The 22,598-nt window shown below is 31.3% G+C and overlaps 1 protein-coding gene across 2 annotated transcripts; it reads right to left on the bottom strand.

The window, feature by feature from the left end:
• Positions 1-1,983: 1,983 nt before the first annotated feature.
• On the bottom strand, positions 1,984-8,380 carry LOC124895743 (glutamate dehydrogenase A). 2 transcript variants are annotated; one of them, XM_047406174.1, is made up of 9 exons: positions 7,898-8,380; positions 5,918-6,031; positions 4,246-4,467; positions 4,066-4,140; positions 3,838-3,954; positions 3,494-3,744; positions 3,138-3,213; positions 2,974-3,060; positions 1,984-2,352 (listed from the first exon to the last, which is right to left on the bottom strand). In XM_047406174.1, the coding sequence occupies exons 1-9, from the start codon at positions 8,003-8,005 to the stop codon at positions 2,167-2,169; spliced, it is 1,236 nt and encodes a 411-aa protein (XP_047262130.1). In that variant the 5' UTR covers positions 8,006-8,380; the 3' UTR covers positions 1,984-2,166. The 2 variants fall into 2 exon arrangements, with proteins under 2 accessions (XP_047262130.1, XP_047262131.1); XM_047406175.1 differs by lacking the exons at positions 5,918-6,031; positions 7,898-8,380 and adding an exon at positions 4,756-5,003.
• Positions 8,381-22,598: the final 14,218 nt, after the last annotated feature.

The following is a 22,598-nucleotide window of genomic DNA, read 5'->3' as shown; positions in this document are numbered from 1 at the left end:
GAATCCATTACAAAATTTATACTATATTGAATAAGAACTAACAACTTTAAAATAAAAAATACAAAGATCTGACTTTTAATAAATGAAAAAAACGATATTATCGATCTATCAAACTAGAATGAATTTGCAAAAGCAATTAATTTCATAAAAAACAAACATGCAACCAAAAATCGAACCAGATTGTGATTTGGTAAAGTTTTAAAAAGAATCAAAAATCAGTGAAGAAAATCAATAAGTTCAATAAATATTTGATAACTTACAAATTGATAACCTCTAAGTACACGATTGCTTGAATTTGGGCATGAAAAAAGGGATTCAATAATGGAGGAACAATCGGTTGTTTAATGGGAGAAAAAAAGGGAACAAATATGAGAAAGAGAGAAAGTAAAGAAACGAAGCCTTTTTTTTTTTTTTTTATGTATAAGAGGAATGAGAGAAAATAAAAAAATAGAGAATTTTAATAATAACTTTGGAATTTATGTAATTACTTTGTCAATATGGGATTTATTGTAATAAGATAAAGTTACCTTGGGTATATATGTAAATTTTAGTTAAAAGATTACCTAACCCATATATTTAACCCCTGAAGACCTGATCCAATGAAAAAAACTCAATCCTTGTTTTACTTAAGCCTAAAATGTATTTGATCAGGTTTGAATAAAAGAGAGATCTTTTTCATTTTCTCAAGTAAGGGGTAAAAAAATGGGTAAAGTAATTTTTTTTGAAAACAAATTTTAGATTTCTTTTTTTGTTTTTGTTAAACTTAATTTGTTAACGAAAAGGGTAAATATACCCTATTTGTTAGACAACAAGGTATGTATACACCATCTATTTAATGACAAAAGTATATATGCATCACTTTTTTAACGAGGGGTATATCAACTATAATTTGCAAGTTCAGGACAGGAGTGGAAGATGAATTGGAAACCTAAGGTGCCTTGAGAAGTAAACTGTTTTCTATGGTTACTAACTAAAGAAGCAGTTTTGACTCACAAAAATCTTAAAAAAAAAAAAGAGGTTATCAATTGGCTTCCAGGCGTTCTCTATGTGGAGAGCAAGTTGAGACAATAAACCATCTCTTTTTGCATTACCCATGGACAGATCAGCTTTGGAGAATGTTCATTTGCCTGAAAGGGATCAGGTGGGTGAAACCGAGGGGCATTAAGGGAGTTCTAAGTAGTTGGAACCTGGACAGAAATGCTTCAAAGGACGAGGAGAGATGGAAGATTGTCCCAGCATATATATGGTGGACAATTTGGAGAGAAAGAAGCAACAAATGTTTTGAGAATGTGCAGAAGATCAAAATGAACTGTCTAGACGTTTTTTATTTTTCGAGTAAACTTGATGCATTAGCTCAGACAGGGGCGGAGCCAGTGTGCTTGATTGGGGTTCGGCCGAATCCCCTAACTTTTGCGTATACCCTATATTTACAATTAAAAAATTTGGAAAATGTGTATAATTATATATGTCCGACCCCCGTACAAACATGGCTGATAGTCCAGTGGTATGCGCGTCACCTCCGCGTCCCTGAGATGGGCGTTCGAACCCCCAAGCTTCAAATCCTGGCTCCGCCTCTGAGCTCAGACAAAAGTTATCTTTGATGTGCTAGATTATTTATAAACACCAGTTAGCTCGAAAATGATATAAGTTGTAACAGTTTTTGGAGGGAAACTACACTTTTGGTTGTAGTATGCCTGTGAAATCAGGCAGGGGATTAAGCATGTGTTGATCATGGCCAGATCTAGACTAAGCTTATGGGCTCAGCCGAACGTGTTAACTTTGATCCACATTTATTATAAGAAAACTTCATTCAATAAATTTAAAATCTTGCAACTTAAAAAACTAAAATCCTAGACTCATAAGCTTCAAATCTTGATTTAGCCTCTCGACTGCTAATTTGCTTGGGCTCATTAGATTGTCAACAATGCCAATTCACCAAGTTGGCAAAGGAGATGCAACAATTACAACTAACACCACCTGCAGTGTCAGTACAAATTCTGCTTCAAGTGCATTTGATAGCTTTCACTAATGTTTTCAACAAGCTTAAAAGTACAACATTCCTGTTTATAATATTAGACCATTTCTTACAAGAAAAGTAAGATCATGTAAACATTCAGCTGAGGATGGAAAAGATTATTTGGCATCAAACAATATAGGCGAATACAATTACGCCTCCCAACCTCTCAGTTGTGTAGCACGTGCAACGCGATTCACCCCCAATGTGAAGGCGCCCATTCGAAGATTGCAATTATGTGTTTGACACATGTTCTTCAGATTATGGAAGGCTTTTGTCATGTATTTCTTCAGCTCCTTGTTAACCTTCTCTTCATCCCACATAAAACCTTGAATGTTCTGCTCATGAAAAGGTTTTCCATATGCTTTTAGGGACAATTAAGAATTGTAAGAGGACATATCTAATAAAACATGGAAGAGATTCACTGACAACGTTAGAACATGGGCACCTAATTCTAATGCAACAAGGGTGTTATTAGTACATGGCAGTTGAACACCGTAATTGATGAGAGTGGCAATGAAGACTTGTCGTCAATTATGAAACGGATGATTGTTGTCTATTTAAGTTGCTGTAACTTGTAAGGCCACCTACTAAACTATACTCTTACACGCGGAAAGAACTGCTTGATCTATATTAGACAATTCCAACTAAATACAGTCAAATCTCTTCATAATAACATCTTCTTTTCTGGATGTTTTTTGACTGCTACAACGAGATGTTATATAGAATATTATAATATAACATAATATGCAAGTCGGTTCCAAAGAAAACTAGGTTGTTATAGTGAAATGTTGTTATAAAGTATGACTGTTATAGAGAGGTCTTACGGTATACTTCAATATCTTAGCGATATGTCAATTTGAGCTTTAAGTAATCGTCAAAATAACTCTACATGTGTTTTATGCGGTAATATAAAGCACAAAGAGTTAGGATGTCACGTATAGAAAGATTTTTTTTACCTGAACCCACTCAAAATAACTAACGGTTACACCTCCGGCGTTGGCATATATGTCGGGAACTATTAAAACACCTTTCTTAGAGAGAATCTGGAGAAGACAAGTAATGTGTTAGAAATTATTATCATGCTAGTCAAACGGATTTGAAAACCGGCAAACAGTGGTACCTCATCAGCTTCTGGATCAGTTGGATGATTTGCTGCTTCTACGATGAACTTGGCCTTCACGTAATCAGCATTTTCTCTGAATAGACAAGGACAAATTAAAAAACTTCCGTGGGTATAATAAGTCCATATATACATCTTAAAATGATACGGAATAAGGAAGAAATCTGAGCAGCAAAGAACTCCAGTTTCTATATCCACACAGATTTAAACACAGAAGAAGATACCTATTTTTTGCCAATACTGAAAACTAAATTTAAATAAAATAAGTGCATACAATCAATTTTTAGAATGTACTAAGAATTAAAAAAAGAAATATTACGCAGAAGCAATATTTCATAAGCATAATGGGTTTGTACTTGTTCAAAACTCCTCCCAGGGCGCAGGGTATAAGAACATCACATTCGTGCGTAAGCAGTTCATCTGAACTCATTACGTCAGCACCGCTGAAATCAATTAGCTTCCCTGTTGCTTCTTTGTGACTAAGCAAAGATGGTATATCAAGACCATTCTGATTCTTGACTGCTCCAGTTATATCACTAACTGCAACTACTTTGCCACCCATCTCGTGAATAAGCCTTGCTGCCCATGATCCTACGTTCCCGAACCCCTTAGGAATGGAAAAATACATTTAGAATCATTTCAACTGACTTGTTTTGTGCAATATCATGGCTACTAGAATTGAACTAATTAGAAACTCTACCTGAATTGCAAAAGTCAAATCCTTAATCTGCTTCCCCTGCTCAGCAAGAAAAGCTTCTGCAGCATAAACGACACCACGCCCAGTTGCAGCTTCCCTACCCAATGAACCGCCAAGATCCTAGGTAAATAGTGAAAAAGGGGTCGTCAAATGACTCGTTTAATTCCGATAGGATAAGTTTGAGTGCAATAGCACATTAGGAATTTAATAATTTACTGAACAAAAACTTACAACTGGTTTCCCGGTCACAACTGCAGGAGAGTGACCATGAAATTTTGAGTACTCATCCAAAATCCAAGCCATGGTCTGTCGTAGGAAACACCACATAAGCACATTTGTTTGCTTCATAATCTGAAGCTCCACAAAGAAGAATATGTTCACAAAGTTACATCAGAGAACTATATCAATAACCTGAGCGTTGGTGCCCATATCAGGCGCCGGGACATCAGTATTAATTCCGATAAGGTCATGAATTTTCTGCGTGAAAACACGCGTAAGGCGCTCCAGTTCGCTCACACTTAACTCCTTTGGTATGCAGCCAATCCCACCCTTTGCTCCCCCGTATGGAATATCTACTACAGCAGTCTTCCAAGTCATTAGTTGAGCAAGGGCGTTCACCTCATCAAGATCAACCTTGTAAAATAAATTTAAACCATTTCAGCGCAAATTCTATTTCCTAAAACAACAAAACATTGAAGTATACAGTACAGAGGTAACCAGCACAACCATGGACCGTGGCGTACATTGAACTATAAGAACTATAAAGTAACATGTTCATGGAGATAAAATCATGAAATGATGAAGACGTCAATCAACGTTAAGCAATCGCTTTGAGGAAAACATTTTTCAAACACAGACTTACCAATAAATAAAAGCTAAACATTTTTTATGTAAAGACCTACTAGTATTTAATTTAATTACCCTGCAAGCACAGATAGCCAAGGTAATCTTCCCATTGAAGTTGGTGAATAAAGGTTCACACCTAGTGCTGCAGCTCAGACTCGAACCTACTAGTATTTGGACCATTAACTATGCCAACTGTTAACTAAATTTTTAATGATTAAACAAGATCATCCTGTTTTCTTAGAATGCAATGAAGTTACTGAATTTTAGCATTTTACAAGTTCTCATACTTTATTTCTCTCTTAGACATAGTAGAGGAAACATTTAGGTTATACAACAACAAACCCAATGTAGTCCCATAAGAGGGGTCAGGGAGAGTAGAGTGTGCACAGACCTTACCGCTACCTCATGGAGGTAGAGAGGCTGTTTAGAAAGACCCTCGGCTCCAGTAACACACATCAGAGCAGTTAAAAGAAAAATACAAAAATTAATAGGACATCGAAAATAATAGGGGAAACATAAAATAGCATTCAAAAATAGGAGCAATAACAATAATCAACTAGTGTAATAACTGAAGCACAGTAAATAACGAGTAAAAAAAATTGTAAGACAACAAAAGTCGTAAGACACAACTACGATAAAAATGCTACTTTTACTGGTTATACCTAAACCAATATTGATACAACACTGACTTTGAATCAAATACAAATGGATAGGTAGCTTGAGAGAATAAAAATTTGAAAGACCAAAAAAAGCTGTCAAATGTGGAGTGTCAGTTTTTTACCAGTTTCACAGACCTAACTGTATGTTTTATAGGACTCCTATACTGTAATTTGGTGAAGGACTACAGCTCTTGAAGTCTTGTGCAAAATGTGTATCTATTACTCTACCTTTCTAGTCAATGATTATCTAGAATCAGTAGCAGAGCCACAGGAAATGAAGAGGATTCAGCTGCATGGACTCTTCACTTTTGATGCCGCACACGTGTCGGATTCTTCAAAAATACATCATTGTTGGAGAATCCGACAAGCACCCGTTAACATTTTTGAAGAGTCCGAGCAGCATAGGGATTCATCATTGAATGTTATACTATGTCAATAGAGAACAAATTCGCATCACATGTGGCATCAAAATGAAAGATTCTTATTGCTAGAAAAACTCAATCAACCAGAAGAGAAGCAATAAGTTAAGACATTGAAGTAAAAGGACAAAATGAAGAAGGAACATGGGAAAAGATAACCTCAGGATGGTATCTGATTCCTCCTTTCATGGGTCCGCGAGCATTATCATGTTGGACTCTAAATCCAACATAGGAAACCAACGTCCCGTCATCCTTGGGAATTGTGCATTCTACCTGATCAAATACAAAATTCATCAACCAATCTGCTCCATAACAAAATAATAAACAGATATTTTCACCTACTTATAAGTTTAAACTTTGAGCAAAACAATTATACATTTCAACATGATCCTGTATCTCAACAAATAAATAAAACTGTCCACTCTTTGATGATTTTTTCAGACTTTAACACATTTCAGTAGTTTTAGAAATCTTGTTCTGAAAAAAAAGTTTTCCTAGAGTCGAGGATCTATCGCAAATAATTTTTCTACCCCACAAAGGTAGGAGTAAGAACTGCGTACACCCCACCCTCCCCAGACCCCACTTGTGGGGCTACAATGAGTATGTTGTTGTAGTTGTAGTAGTTTCTTCAAAATTTTGAGAAGAAAATAAATAGGAAAATTGAGTTCTTTGAGAACAAGATCACCCTTCTCCACCTTAGTTTCAATCAGAACAAAAAATTCTTCAAAAAAGATTGAAACTTTACACTAATATACATCACACTATTCATTCTATATACCTGTTCTTCAAAAAAAGATTGAAACTTTACACTTTTATACATCTCGTAATTCATTCTATATACCTGTTCTTCAATAAAGATTGAAACTTTACTCTAATATACATCACAATATTCATTCTATGTACCTGTTCAGACTCAATTTATGTGGCACCGCTTCAATTTCAAGAGTCAAGCAGTTTAATTTTGCTCGTGAAGTTGATCATGGAATTTTTAAATTTTTGAAATAAAATTCATATTTGAAAACTACATAAACGTCCTGTAAGTTACAATAATTAAAAAAAGTGCAGCCAGGTGCACTAAAACTCTCATTATGTGTCTAGAAAAAAGCCAAACCACAAGAGTTTATTATATGTAGCCTTATCCTATATTTCTTTCAAAGATTGCTTCACAATAATTGACAATTAAAAATATTTAAATGATATGTGAAAAATTACATCAATGAAAGACTCATTTGAATTACGAAATTGCAAAGGTGTCATGTAAATTGAGACAAACGAGCAATTTACATATTTAGGAACTACATGAAATAGTTCAAGTCACAAACAAAAACAACAACACATCAAGTGTATTCCCACAAACTGGGATACGGAGAGGGTGGAGTGTAGCAAGTCAATCAGTCACAATAATTAACAATTCAAAATATTTTAAAAAAATAAATTAAAAAATTATGATCAAATAAAGATTCTTTTAATCTTGAAATTACAAAAGTGTCACGTAAATTGGGATATAGGAGTAATTTATGTTAGAATTTTTCCTGAATTTGATCTTACCTTACTTGGATTCTACCATAATTGTGTTTCACTTTGGAAAGGACTTCTTAGTAGAAATCTCTTATTTCTACTAGGTTTATTCTTTCTTTTAACAACTATTTTCTCAAGTCATAACACAATAGCAAAAGTATAGGAAGATTTTATCTCTCATTAGTTTTATTTATTTTTTTTTAATTTAGGTTTTTAATATGTAAGCCAATTGGCCGAATCATATCAACAATTTTATGTTTTAGTATGTTTTTCTTGTCATCTTATTTATCGTCTCAAATAGTTTGCAAGCTACAAGCTTCCGCATAACGTCCTCTCAATTTTGAACCTTCGAACCTAACTATTTAGATATCTAGGAACTACATGAAATAGTTTAAATCACAAACAACAACAACTTATAAGTGTAGTCCCACAAACTAGACTGCGGAGAGGCTAGAGTGTAGCAAGCACTATCCATTACAATAATTAACGGTTCAAAATATTTAAGAAAAATATATTAAAAATTTACGATCAAATAAAGACTTGTTTAATCTTGAAATCACAAAAGTGTCACATAAATTGAGACAGATGAGTAATATGCATAACTTAATTCGTACTATGTACCTTAATTTCTCTGAAAGGGATCAAAAGACTCCTTTCAAGTTTGGAGTCCAAACCAAGAATTCTAGCAGCTTGACGAAAGTTCCTGTTTGTAGCTACAAGTGCATTCATAGCTGCCTTATATATTACTGGAAAAAATAAACAAGATCACCAAAATGTCTAGTAGGATCAAGATTATGAAAAAAATAAATAAATGGAATTTTCGTGATCTTGATTTCTTGAAACAATACTTATATAGTTATTAAGGATGATGACGACGATATTAGATGGGTAAGGAGGCAATGCTAATTACGATAAGATTTAATTAAGATGATGATGATATTAATGGGTAAGGAGGCAACGTTAATTAAGATGAGATTTAAGTGTAATGAATATGGGTTTAGGTTAATCACAAAAGAAGTGGTGATTATCGTCGAAGTAAATTTGAGTTTTTTCTTTTTTGTGAAAAAAAAAAGTTATAAATATAAAAATGGTAATTTTCTTAATCTTAAATTCTTGAAATAAACTACTTTTATATAATAGTAAGGACTCGTTTGATGTGATGAATAAGAGAAAATTAATTTTGAATGAGTTTATCTCATATTCATATTTGATAGAGATAAAATTAATAAAATACTTTATCACATGATTAATTATCACAGGTAGAATTAATTATCAAATTATTGAAATAAATTCGATTTTTTTTCCTGATAATTACAAATGGGATCACGAGCTCCTTGGGATACTGTACAGCCATATACCCCTCCTCTTTTTTCTCTCTTTTTTATTACCAAATACATGTGCCATTTTTGGCCTAAATCAATTTTTATTTTTATTTTAAAATATGCCATTTTTGGCCTAAATCAATTTTTATGGAAAATATAATCTATAAGAATTAGAGTTAATACCTAAAAAAAAATTATTCATATTTTATTGGTTTAATATTATTGAACTTTAATATTTCTGCGTAAAATTCTCTAAATTGTCAAGTGGCCTTGAGAGTGATCTCACTCTCCTTCATGTGTGAGAACTTAAAAAAATTGGGTATCTTTCAGAAATAGCACAATTTGTTATAAAATTCTCCTTTTATAGTCATACTTTACGTAATTATTATTTATAGTCATATTTGATTTTCAGTCGTTGTATTCACTTTTATTCAGTGGTCTATCTTCAAAAAAAACACATTATATATTTAGTCTGGCCAAAAACAATACCATTATTTTTTTATACTTTTTTCTTTTTCGTGTTTTTCATTTTTCTTCTTCTTTTTTTATTTTTTCCTGTTTTTTTTTGTTTTTTTTCTTTCTTTCTCTCGTTAATCCCTAACTTCTATTCTCTTTCTTCTTTTCTTTTCTTCTTTGATTTTTTCATTTTTTTTTTGTACTTATTTTCTTTATTATTTTTTTGTTCTATTTTATATTTTTTGTATTTTTAAAAAATATTACTAGCCGAGCACAAGTCATGAATGATAACGTAAATACCACAATTGTTTATCATATTTGTAATCACACCGTCATTTATATTTTTGTATTCATTGATACAACTGTATTTGTATTTTAAAGTTCGTGCTTTATTTATATTTTATAGTTCGCATTTGTATTTGTATTTATTAGTTTGCACCATCATTTATATTTTATATAATTCGCACTTATATTTTAAAGAACTGTTTTGTATTTGAATTTTATAATTTGCTGCATGTTATATTGGATTATGTTTATATTATGATTTTATTATGTTTGTATATTTAGATTATATTTGGATTATACTTGTCTTTGTATTTTATTTTCTTTGATTCCTTTTTATTTTTAAAGAATTATTTTGTATTTGTATTTGTAAATTGATTGCATATTGTATTTAGCTGTGACTATGTACAATTTATCATTCGTATTTGTATACTAACAAGTAAATGCTTGTATTTTATTGATTCTAAAATATATCAATATGTAATGTATCATTTGATATAAATATACCGTTTTGTATTTGTATATCAAAATTATCATTCAAATTTATAAATAAATAAATATCACTTGATGCAAATATAATTACAAACAAATGAAACAAATGATTTTACAAATACAATATGTATTTGTATATATTGCATTTGTATAGAAATTTAAATTATATTTATTTGTGTCAATAAATACAACTCGTATTAATAAATACAAACAAATATTTGTAGAAAGAAAATCAATCGTTCCTTTTCAATAATTAAAAGATACAAATGATAATTCGCACTTGTTTTTGTATGTTATAGTTCGCATTTATATTTGTATTTTATAGTTCGCACTTGTATTTGTATGTTATAGTTCGCATTTATAGTTGTATTTATAGTTCGCACTTGTATTTGTGTTTGCTAGTTCGTACAAATGAACAGAAGGAGGAAAAATGAAAAAGGAAAAAAGAAAAAAAAAAAGAGAAATGAGAGAAAAGGAAGGAGAAAAGAAAAGAGTAACAGAAAATAGAGGAAAAATACAAAAAAAAGGAGAAAATAATGAAAAGAAAAAAAATAAAAAGAAAATGATAAATAAAAAATTGAAAAAAGAAAGCGAAAACAACAAAAAAGGGAAAAAATTTGAAAAATAAAAAAAAAAGGAGAATAATAGAAGATAGAAAACGAGAGCAAATACATGAGAGAGACTATGGATTGTAATTAGGAATAATTAATATGCAAGAGGGGATTATGAATTGTAATTAATTGAAACTTAGATTAAATAAGATAATTAGGAGCCTATATTTACTGAGATATATCCCAAAAAATTATGTGCCATTTTCAATAATGAATTTATCAATAAGTGACCAATATATATTACTGCCCATTTTAATAACGTGAGGAATAACCACAAGAGTTGGTGTGGTGGTTCAGCACCTCATCCCTTAAGCAAGAGATTGGGGATTCGATTCCCACCTCTGGTGAATGAAAAAACTCTGTGACTAGTTTTCTATCGCTTAGTGCGCTGACAGTAGGAACGGAAGATTAGTCTCACGACTACCGACTGTGGGGATACCTTGAAAAAACAAAAAAAAACGTGAGGAATAAATTAAAGAAAAAAAAATTACTTTAAAATTAAGTGGTTCCATATATCAATTCATGCATTATAAATAATGAGAAAGATATTATTAACCAAAAAAAAAAGGAGAGAAAGATATCAGACAATCCCCTCCCACCTTCCCACACCCCTCCCTGCAATCATTAGCACACACTTTTTTTCATAAATAGAAAGTTGCGAATCCAATTTGGATATTATAAAAGAATTATCAAAATTACATGAATTAATGTAGCAAATTCTTCGAGTGCATGCCACTTATGGGTGTCAAGTGGGTCGGGCCAGGTAGCCGGGTTGTGGGTCGATTTGGGCCGGGTTATGGTTAGGTGGGTCGAACCGGGTCCGAGTTAAACAATAAATGTTTTAAAAACTATTATGAAACGGTCCACTTAGCCCAACCCGGTCTAACCCACCTAAATCCTGTCAAACTCGGTTAGAAATTCAGTCAAAATCAGTCAAAAAAATAAAAAAAAAATCCAATATATGCTATATATACCTATCTATATACATTTTAAATACATTAAACAATATATATACACTATATATGTAGTATATACTACATTAGAATTTAAAAAATATATACACATATACAATTACACGTGTAATCGTGTATGTGACTATACGTTAGTTAAATATATATATTACTCTAAATAAAACATATACTACAAGATATATACTACAATATAATGATATATATACTAATTTATAAAACATATACACATGTATACGTTAAATATATACGTCTATAGAAGATATATACACATATATACGTACCAATCAATATATACGTATCATTCAATATATACGTACTACTTTAAATAAAATATACTATAATATATATATACTACAATATATACACACACTATATATATATAGTTATACACTAATTTATAAAACATATACACATATATACGTTAAATATATACTATTTTAGAAAATATATACACTATTTAAAATAAAACATATGCTAATTAATATAATAAATTAATAATAGTATAATACTTAATAGTAAATTAATAATATATTAAAACTAAGTTTTTAATTTAAACTAGAAATTCAATTTAAATCATTAAATGGAAAAAATTACAAAGTAAGGACTAAAGAGTGAATGAATGTTGAATTTTATTGATTGCAAAATGATTCATAATTTACATGAATGAAAAATCTACAAATTTTGCATCATTTTCTCCAAATCATTCATGTTAATATTAGCGGGAACTTGCATAGGATAGTCAAAGTCAACAGGGGCAAAATCATGCATTGGACTTGATTCTGCTGAGTTCTCCCATGAAGTCATAACTTCTTCAAGTCTCTGCTCGTCGTTTGGCTCCACTTCCATTCCTTGATTTCTTCATTCGGCTCTAATCCAATCTCTGAGGCAAACGAGAACATTCATTGCATTGCTTCCCAATGAATGTCGGTTATCTCCAAGTTGCTGTCATCCTTGACTAAAAGCACTCTCTGATGCAACGGTTGACTTTGGAACATTCAAGATATCTCTAACTAATCTTGAAAGCATAGGATATTGTGTTTCATTACTCCTCCACCAATCCAACGCGTTGATTTTTCGTCTGCGATCCTCTATCGGCGACCGAAGATAATACTTAAGCTCTTCCCAATAAGTTGATGTGTAAGCTCCCTCATCGATACTGTTCCAACAATTTAAATCATAAAAGTGATCAGAAAAAACACTATGTGCGGGCCTTTTAGAAGATGATGACTCATCGGGAGGATGAGGAGCGACAGTTGTAGTGATATTTGTAGGTACGGCTAAATCAACTAAATCAACATAATGATTATATTATTTTTCTATCTATTCATTCGCATCACCCATAGCAGTCCACAAATCAGGTTGTACTTGTTGAAAAGCATTGTTAGTATTTATTTCTAAATTAGTATAAATAATAGTACTAAAGTGGCACATATTATTATATTTCATGCACGGATTAAGCATAGCACCAACCAAGTAAATAGGAAGAATCGAAAAAAAATATTTTTTAAATTTAGCAAACATGGCACCAACAACATCTTTGTTACCTTCTTTATTTTTATATTCTTTGAGTGAAATAGAAATATCGGTTATATATGCCAAAATATTACAAATAGTAGGATAATAAGCACCGGAAAATTCAACTGTAGCTATATAAATTTTTTTCAAAAACTTAACAAGATCATTAATTACAACCCAATTAGAATCATGTAACATGCAATCAGCAGATCAACAAACGAACCACAATATTGGTTAAAAGATAGTGTAATAGGAACTCTATATTTATAACAAGTTTTTAAAAAATCATACATAGCATTCCATCTAGTTTCACATTCTTCAGGCATCAATATCGGTACAAGTCTATTTTGTTCACTTTTAAGTTTAAAGTCTCTAATTCTACTTCTATGATTATTTCCTTGAATAAAACCAATGGCAAGCCAAATTTTTTCAATATAAAACTCAAAAAACTCAAGACTCTCTCTTACAATTAAATTATATATATGACATGCACACTTAATATGAAAAATTTTAGGAAACGACGGAGATAGCTTAGATTTTAATTTTGTTATAGCAGTCTTGTTGTTAGAAGCATTATCAAAAGCAATACATAAGATTTTATTTTCGATACCATAAAATTCTGCAACTTTAGCAATCGAATCAGCAATAAAATCTCCAGTATGTTTACGACCTTCATAATATAAAAACACAAGAATACGTTTTTCAATAATAAAACTATTATCTATCCAGTGACAAGTAATAGTTAAATAATTATTTTTATTTACAGCACACCCAAGATCAGAAGTTAGGGACATTCTACATTGAATATTTTTTAACAATGTTGATAAATAAAAATAATATTGTGAATGAAGTCTAAAAATATCAGCCCGACAAGTATTTCTAGGAATACCATTAAACATAGGATTATAAATTGCTTGAATATAATGAATAAAGGCATCAGAAGAAGGAAAGCTAAAAGACAAACAATCCACAGCTACCATTTTAGCTATTTCTTCCCGGTCCCTCAATTTATTATACTTCTTCATTACCTGATCGGTTGCTGGATCCATTCTAGTTTGCATTGACCCACCAAAATTCACACTACCTCGTGCAATATTTAACTCTCTTTCGTGAGCATAACCTATATGTCTCATTAACAAACCCGTACCCCCTTGCTTGCCTTTGCTTTTATGCTTATATATTTGTTGAAAAAAATTTCATTGCACCTCAGTATCTGATATACGTTCAAAAAATTATCATGCAATACCAGTTGTTTTACGAGCTCTTGGAACACGGGGAGGATGGGGAGGGAGATTAACCGATTCAGATCTAACGTTAGCATTTTCTACTGCGGGTGTCTCACCAATATTTTTATCATCTTTGTCTAAATTAACCGCATCTACTTTATTTTCTTCTTCTATACCATAATTTTCCTGAGCTTCTACATAATCCATATCGTGGGCACCTACACCTAAAGGTACGCCTACTTCTTCCTCAAAAGGTTGACTAAGAGGTGCCGAAGACACACGGGTATATCTACTACTTGAAGTACCTCTACCCTAGTAATTCGCTTTTTACTATCACTCCGCTTCTGGGACAAAAAATTTTAACACCTTTAGTAGCGAGGTTTCTTAATTTATTCATTATATAAATTAAACTAAAAAAATTTAAAATACACAAATATAATAAAATTAAATATTCAATAATTAATACACTGAATAAAAATTAAACATAAGAGATGGAACGACAATAACAAATTTTGGAAGTATCCGAAGGTTGCGACTTGAGAAACTTCCACTCGTACTTTGTAATCGCAAAATTAAAAAATTAAAGTGAGCACTTTAGGAAATTAAATATATAGAATGTTTGAGAATTGAGAATTGAGATTTGAGAGAAAATGAAAATTAAGAGAATGAAAAATTGTGTGAAAAATGATTTGAAAGTGTAGGGTATTTATCGAAATTTTTTTGGGGTTAAAAAATAATTTTAAAAGTAAAAAAAAAATCTTTTAATAAAAAATCCCAAACTAACCGTTTGGACCCAAAAACGGCTATATAGTCATTGGGCCAACAGCTAGTTTGGGCCCAACAACCCACTTTTTTAAAAAGAAAAAAAAATTCGAGCCAGTTAATCGGCGGACCCAGATCGGATTAACCGGACCCAACTAAAAAATAAATCGATCCGGGATTCGGTACCCTAAGCCCATGAAATGACCGGATTAGGTCAAATCGGGTCGATTTTCTTAAACAGGACGGGTTGGGCCGGATCAACTCGACCTGTTTGACAGGCTTAATGCCACTTGATCTGTACCTCTATCTTTCTTAAACCCAAACATGCTTAATATTCAGCACTCACTTCTAGTTCAACTATTCTATTAAAGTCATGTGTCAAATTTTCTAAACTAACACTATTGACCCTTAAACTCTTTAAATAATTAGCAATAAAAATCTAAATAGATGGAAAAGTAAACACAATTTTTAGAACCATTTTTGTAGTTTGATTAACAACTGAAATGAAAAATCACAAATGAAAGAAAATACCAGAATGGAATACAATTAATTAGATTTGTATCGGATCTGATTTAGCTTCATGCAATTGATATCTGGAGCAAAAGAAGAGAAAAGGAGGTGAGAGAAGAAGGTGATAAAAAAGATGAAGGCGGCAATAAAAAAGAGGGCGAAAAAGGACAATATTGTTAGTTGGAGGGCAATATTTCAATATTGTTAGTTGGAGGGCAAAAGAGGGCAATAGAAAAGAGGGCAATATTTCATTATTTAAGTAGACTCAGTATTTCAGTAGATGGAGTTAGTTGAAGATTGTTCCATTAACTCCACTTTCAGACAATTTCAGTTAGAGGCTTTTCAGACTAGTTTTTAGATAGTGTTCAATTTTATAGATTGTTATTTCAGTTGATACACATTATTAGTATTTACAGATTTTGAACCTTTTGGCATTTCAGCCTATTATTCTACATTTACTACAATATCATGTTTCAATACTCACATCAGATATCAGTCATAAGTTAGCTTGTGGTTCTTCAGGGTCGTAAGCACCGTGTAACGTTCAGGGTGTACTCTCGGGGCGTTACAAAAATAGTAAAGATAATTTTTTATATCTGAAGGAAACTGCTGATTATTCACTATGCTATAGTGGATCCGATTTATCCATAAGTGATCATATAGATGTTGATTGGGTTGGTGATCGGCATGATAGAAAATCAACCTCCAATTATACCTTCTTGCTAAATGGTGTTGCAATTTCATGGAAAAGTAGGAAACAAACTTGAACAGCCCTGTCAACTAAGAAATTCGAATTTATGGCTCGTGCTTCTGAAGTACAAAAAGTTGTTTGGTTGAATGGATTATTTAAGCATTTGAGCATTTGAACATCGCAAAGAAATTTAAGGGTCCCATAATTTTATATTGTGACAGTCAAGCGACTATCGCATATACGAAGGATCCTAAATATCACAGCAAGATCAAGCACATTGACATTAAATATAACTTTGTAACAGACATAGTAGCAAGTAGAGAAATAAATTTATAATACATTTCTACACGAGAAATGATAGTTGATCTCTTTACAAAGGCGATATCTAGAGACATGTTTGAGAAACATGTTATGGCTCTAGGATTACATAGGATATAATTGTATTTCTGTATTGTAAGATGACTTGATTGTAATTATTATCAATATAAGAGTCTTGAATTTATGTTAAATCTCATATGCAAGTGAAAATGTGTTTTATTATATCATGTGTCGAACAAGTCGCGAGTTTGGCTCTCTTACACGAGCAATCACCTCTTACGTTGAGGAACGTGAAAAGATAAGTTCCACTATCAAATTCTGACTTGTTTTGTAAATTCAGATGTGAGTTTTGCTAAGAATATGTATTTGAGGATTATTAAAGAAAGAAACTCGGGTTAGATATTTAGAGATGCCTAGATCTAGATCTGTACGATGTTGAATGATTAAAAAGATTAAGACACGCGCACCAATATAAGGTGAGAATATCGTAGAACATGTTTCATACCATGTGTGCTTAGCGACCAAAGGGTTAATGAGAGAATGAATCCCTGCTTCTTCATTGTGTGAGACCCTCAAAGTTGTTTTAACTTTTGATTGAAATACCATTGGACCTTTGACTGTTTCTTGAAGTTTTGATCAGTGTTGCTATTTTAGCATGTTACTAATAGCCATGAGTAATTCAGCAATGCGGTGTATGTCTAAGAAAGCAGTTGATTTGAAACTAATAGATTAGAATAGACAGGGAAGACGATTAAAATGAATAAATTAACTTGTCTACAAAAGCCGGCTATTACACTAACCATGAAGGTGTCAAGTGTAATTGTATATATAAAGTTAATCATGTACTCGATTTCACCTCTTTAAGAGGATGAGGAATCAGATAAGTAACTACTGAAGGAGTGGATAATTTCTGGGGTATTGTGAGTATAAGTATCCTCATATTAGTAGAGAATTCGTTCCACTTGTGATTGGATTCCTATATGTAACTTGTAAAACCTTATAGGTAAAGCTCGTGATGCTTACAGGTCACACGAACTATTTGTCGTATGAATTGGTGTCTTGTTGATGTCGTACTGGCTCGGGTTTTGTTCAGCATGTGCAAAGTGAGAGATGTTTGATTTTCGTGTGTCATGGGTTGCCCATGTATACCAAACGGACCCGACCCGTTTCTTAGTTAGAAAAATTGAGATTAATGGATAATCTCATTTCAAAAAAGGATGAAACGGTTATACAATAATAACTGTTACCGCCCCAAATTCCCTATATGTTCTTTCACTCTTCTAACAAGAAGGATATGAGAAGAATCGGGTCAGAAACAAAAGACAATAGACGAAGAAGACTTGGGACAAATATTTTTCAGTAGCAAATTGATTTTCGCTGCGTTTTCTTTCAAGGCACACTATCCATATTATTTTTGGTATGAATTACTTACACAAGAGCAAGCTCTTGCTCTTAATTCTTATGAATACGTGTACTACTTGGACATGATTCCTCTCGAACTTTCTATCAAAACAAGTAAGACGAAACTCTAGTTGGTTTAACTTCCACACATTAAATCCATGTAATAAATAAACAAGTAGACAAATCAATCTCTCAAGTACACCCGACGATAAAAGAATTGTGTTCTGTATGTGGATCGTCGACTACCCAAAAGTAGAAAGGTCGACTTATCTTAATTTCATCACAGTTCGGATCTCATATTATTGGAACTTTTTATATATTTTTTTGTCATTTATTGAAGTCTTTCTGTGGTGGAGAGGGGTTTGACATGACCGTATCGATTCATTTATAGGGGGAAAAAAAAAGTAGAACATGGATGCAAAAAGCCGCCTAAAAATTGAGGAATGACATGCCACCCCTTTACAAAATAAGGGTTGGGTACATGAAAATGTAAAAAATTAATTTGCAACAAAATTAAGTTAAAATTTTACAAGTGCTTTAAAATAACACCGTGACATCAAGGGCGACTCAAGTACGTTAGTGGCCTAAAGTCAAAAAGAAATTGGAGGTGTTATAATTTTAAAAAATAATTAATATTTTTTATATTTAGCGTTTATTCTTTAAGAGACAAAGTAAATGTATTTCTTATAAAAGTATCTTTTTACATTTTTTTTTTATAAATGGTACTCCTTCCATTTTAATCTATATGTTTATTCTTATTGGACATGGTGTTTAGAGTCTAAGAAAGTAAAGAAATTTTTGCATCTTATGTTTTGATTAAAAATATGTAGAATATATCAAAATAGTCATTAATATTATGATTTTAAACATGTCTGGTAAAAAAATTGAAAATAAAATATTGACTAAAACAAAAAATCTTTTTAAAATGAACTACAAAAATAAATAGTACAAAATATTTTTTTTAAAAAAAAATCATATAATAAATTTATCTATGATATAATATATTAAAAGTGTGAAAGGCCTTAGAAATATTGTTTGAACTTTTTGTTCTTCATTAAAGGTCTTTACATTAGACAAAATCGTCTTTTTACAATTTTTTCTAATATTGAGTTGAAAATTAATTAAATATATTTATGAGAAAACATTTACTTATTAGAAGTCATCAAAATAAATGACAACTAATATTTTTTTCATTAGTTTAGGAATTTTAAATCAACTAAATTTGATTCTAAGAAGATTTGAAAAATCTAGAAATAAATATAAAAGCATTAAATAAGAAAAATTTAAGAAGTACCAATTTTTTAAAGTTTAAGTATGTAATAAGAATGTAATCAATGATTTTGTAAAGATTTGACTTTAAAAACAAGAAAATATTTTAAATATAGAAACAAAATAATCGTACCACAAATATGGTTCAAATTGTTGTGTCTCTCTCAGCCTCTGGCAGCACGGGAAAGAGGTATTGCATGACAAATGCAAAAGTGATGATTCATCAACCACTTAGAATTTATGATGGTAAAATATATATGTGCTTACACTACAATATATGTTTATGTTTATATTATTATATTAAAGTAAATTTGAACTTTATACTTCATTTAAAATCTTCGCAATAGATAAAATCATTTAATTTTAAATGATCAAACATTAGACGTGCGCAGCACGTGAAGTTAAACTAGTATATTAAAAGTGTGAAGATCCTTAGAAAAATGATTTGAACTTTTTGCCCTTCATTAAAACACTTTGCAATAGACAAAATCATCTTTTTGTTATTTTTAAATAATTTTAAAATTTAATAATTCATTAAAATTTAGTTATTAAACCTTTTCTTATTTGAATTATGTACCTAAAATTTAGGATTCTTTTGAAAAAAGTTATAATTCTTTTGAAAAAATATTTTACCAACATCACCTATAAGAGTTCTCGGTAGGAGCTTGGGTTGACATCCCTAACAAGTAAAACTCCAAAATTACAGTCGAAGAAGCCAACTAAATCTTAATTACACAGGATCAATAATACAAAATTACAAAAAAATGGTGCTGTACAACCTAAAACCATCAAAAGAAAGGTATCAATCTTATATATTATAGAAGTGAGACTCATGACCATAACATCAACAATGTGATTCATCTATTGGGTCAGTCAAGTTTTTGAAGAATTTTACCAAAATTCATAATAGTGGAAAAAGAAGAAAAAATATTTTTTTTAAAAAAAGTAAACCGTTTCATTTTATTTTTTTAACTAAATGTAATCTTCCCTTTTTAAAAATATGTAAAAGTGTTACTATTTTATATTTTTAAATTAATTAAAATACTACTTTATATAATCATTTACTTATTTAAAAGAAGTAAAACTCCTAATAATTAGTACACTTCTAAATCAATTAAACTATCAAAATACTACCTTATATAATTCTATTTAAGTAACTTTTTGTGAACAAAGATTTAACTCTTAAAAATATAGTATGCGTTTTTTTTCGACGTTATCAAGGAATGAATTGGATAAAATGATGTAATCAATTGCTATATTGGCTAAAAATCAAAGGTTATGCTTCTAACTATAATTTGTAGGAATTGTATACGACACTCAATTGATGATATATATGTTCTTATTTGCTTTGGACCTAAAGTTTTGTTTTTCTTTCTCCATGAATTACAAGCAAGAAAAGAAAATTTATTTTTTGATAAAGAAAGGCAAAGAAAAGACTATCATTGTCATGTCCAAAGAATCATACTTACAAATTGATAATTTTGTTTCTGCAAATTTTTTAACTTTGTTTTCTATAATTTTCATTGTCATCTATATATTGTAAGTAGTTGTTGGACTAATTTTGGTTTATATTCAATATGATAAAATGCTTTATTATTGACATTTAAATTATTTGTGATACTTAACTAAAATTATATTTATTTTAATTTTTAAAATTATTTAATAAAATATTCAAGTTAGTCCGTATTAATTTACGTAATAACATAATTTGTAAAAGGACCTCAATGAGTAGTAAATGTATATAAAAATAAAAAATTATTGTGTGTACACATCTACATCTACAATATAAATATAATTATAATTACTTAATCCTATTTCTATTAGAAACTTAATAATTTCTAGGCAGCAATTTTAAATAATTTTTGAAGATAAATTGAAATAGATTAACTTAATATTTTAAAATTATAATTACAGTACTTAAAAACTATACGAAAAGTATTATTAGTCACACTTTTTTTCATGTTAATATGATAAAAAATATATTTTTTTAAATATTTTTTTTGAAAGAAAATCACAAAATCTAAAAAAGTGAGTTCTATATATTTTTACTATTATTAAAATTGAGAGGTTTTAAATATTTTACCAATTATTTATTTTAATTTAAGTAGAGTCGTATATAATATTAAACTCTACTTTAAAAATAACTAATATTTTTATATAAATTTGATTATAATATAAATCAAAGTATCTGTTAAATAATTTTAACTAAAATTGAGAATATTTATACATATGTAAAACACATATAATAAATGGTGCGGTTGCCTTATTTTCTAAAGAGCCGCCTCTCCGTGACATAATCCTTCAAATATTTAAAGTGCCACGTGAGGATGCGGCCACTTGGAGCCTTCAAAATAGGCAAGGGAGATAAAAGGTTTTGCCTCTTTATCATTTAATTTCTTCACATCTCCAACTCTATGATCCAAAGTTGCTCCTACTCTTTTGCACTTGTATTCTCCACATTATACTGAGCTAAAAAAATAAAATAAGAATTTACGTTATGTGTCGATTTAATATATGTTATTTGATTATATAACTATATTTTCTATTAATCTATATATATATATATATATATATACATATATATATATATATATATCTTAAATTCGTCTTTTTTATACAACTTGATATCTCTCATTCTAAAATATGTGTTAGCCTCACGCTTTATGCACTTTTAGTGCTTGTTTGGATGATAGTTTGTCATGGTTTCATAATGTACGATACTGTATAGTATAATATTGTACACGATGTTTGGATGGACTGTATCATTCACTGTTGTTTAATAATAGTTTTATTGTTTGGTTTGACGATATGGTACTGTATCATAACTGGTATGTTTACTAAAATGCCTTTTATTAGTATAAATGTTAAATTTATCTATAATTATTAATAAAATATTTTTCTTCTTTATAATTGGTCACAAATGAAAACAAGAGTACTTCAAATCATAAATTTTCTCTCTCTTCCTCCCTACCCTCTCTCTCGCTCGCACCGATCACCTGCCCCCGTCGCCGTCGCCGACCGCCGTCGCCGACCGTCGGCGCCGACCCGACCCGACCACCGGCCCCGACCTCCGGTCCCCGACGCCGACCCGACCGCCGGCCCCGACCGCCGACCCGACCGCCGGAGGGGTTGGGGAGTGGGGCCGTGGTGGGGGCGGGGGATGAGGAGAGGGCGGGAGTGGGAGGGGGGCCAAGGTTTGGCCGCGGGGGGGGGGTAGTGGAGGGCGGGACGGTAGGCTGAGGGTTGGGTCTTGGAATATAGGGACCCTTCAGGGTAAGTCCATAGAGCTTGTGAAGATTCTTAGGAAGAGGAGGATCAATATAGCGTGTGTCCAAGAGACCAAGTGGGTAGGGTCTAAGGCTAGGGATGTGGATGGTTACAAGCTGTGGTACTCGGGGAGCGACAGGCGTAGGAATGGAGTTGGCATCTTAGTAGATGAAGAGCTTAGAGGTCAGGTAGTGGAGGTGAAGAGGATCAACGATAGGTTGATGACTAT

Source organism: Capsicum annuum, unplaced genomic scaffold, assembly GCF_002878395.1.
Source record: "Capsicum annuum cultivar UCD-10X-F1 unplaced genomic scaffold, UCD10Xv1.1 ctg995, whole genome shotgun sequence".
Lineage (NCBI taxonomy): Eukaryota > Viridiplantae > Streptophyta > Magnoliopsida > Solanales > Solanaceae > Capsicum > Capsicum annuum.
Note: the sequence above shows the minus strand (reverse complement) of the source record. Positions and strands in the feature narration are given on the sequence as shown.

Coding starts and splice junctions, on each gene's coding strand:
- LOC124895743 (XM_047406174.1), bottom strand. CDS start 8,005: ATGAATGCACTTGTAGCTACAAACAGGAACTTTCGTCAAGCTGCTAGA. Junction 6,032..7,897: donor TCCCTTTCAGAGAAATTAAG/GTACATAGTACG, acceptor GTATTTGATCAG/GTAGAATGCACAATTCCCAA. Junction 4,468..5,917: donor GAATCAGATACCATCCTGAG/GTTATCTTTTCC, acceptor TTATTTTACAAG/GTTGATCTTGATGAGGTGAA.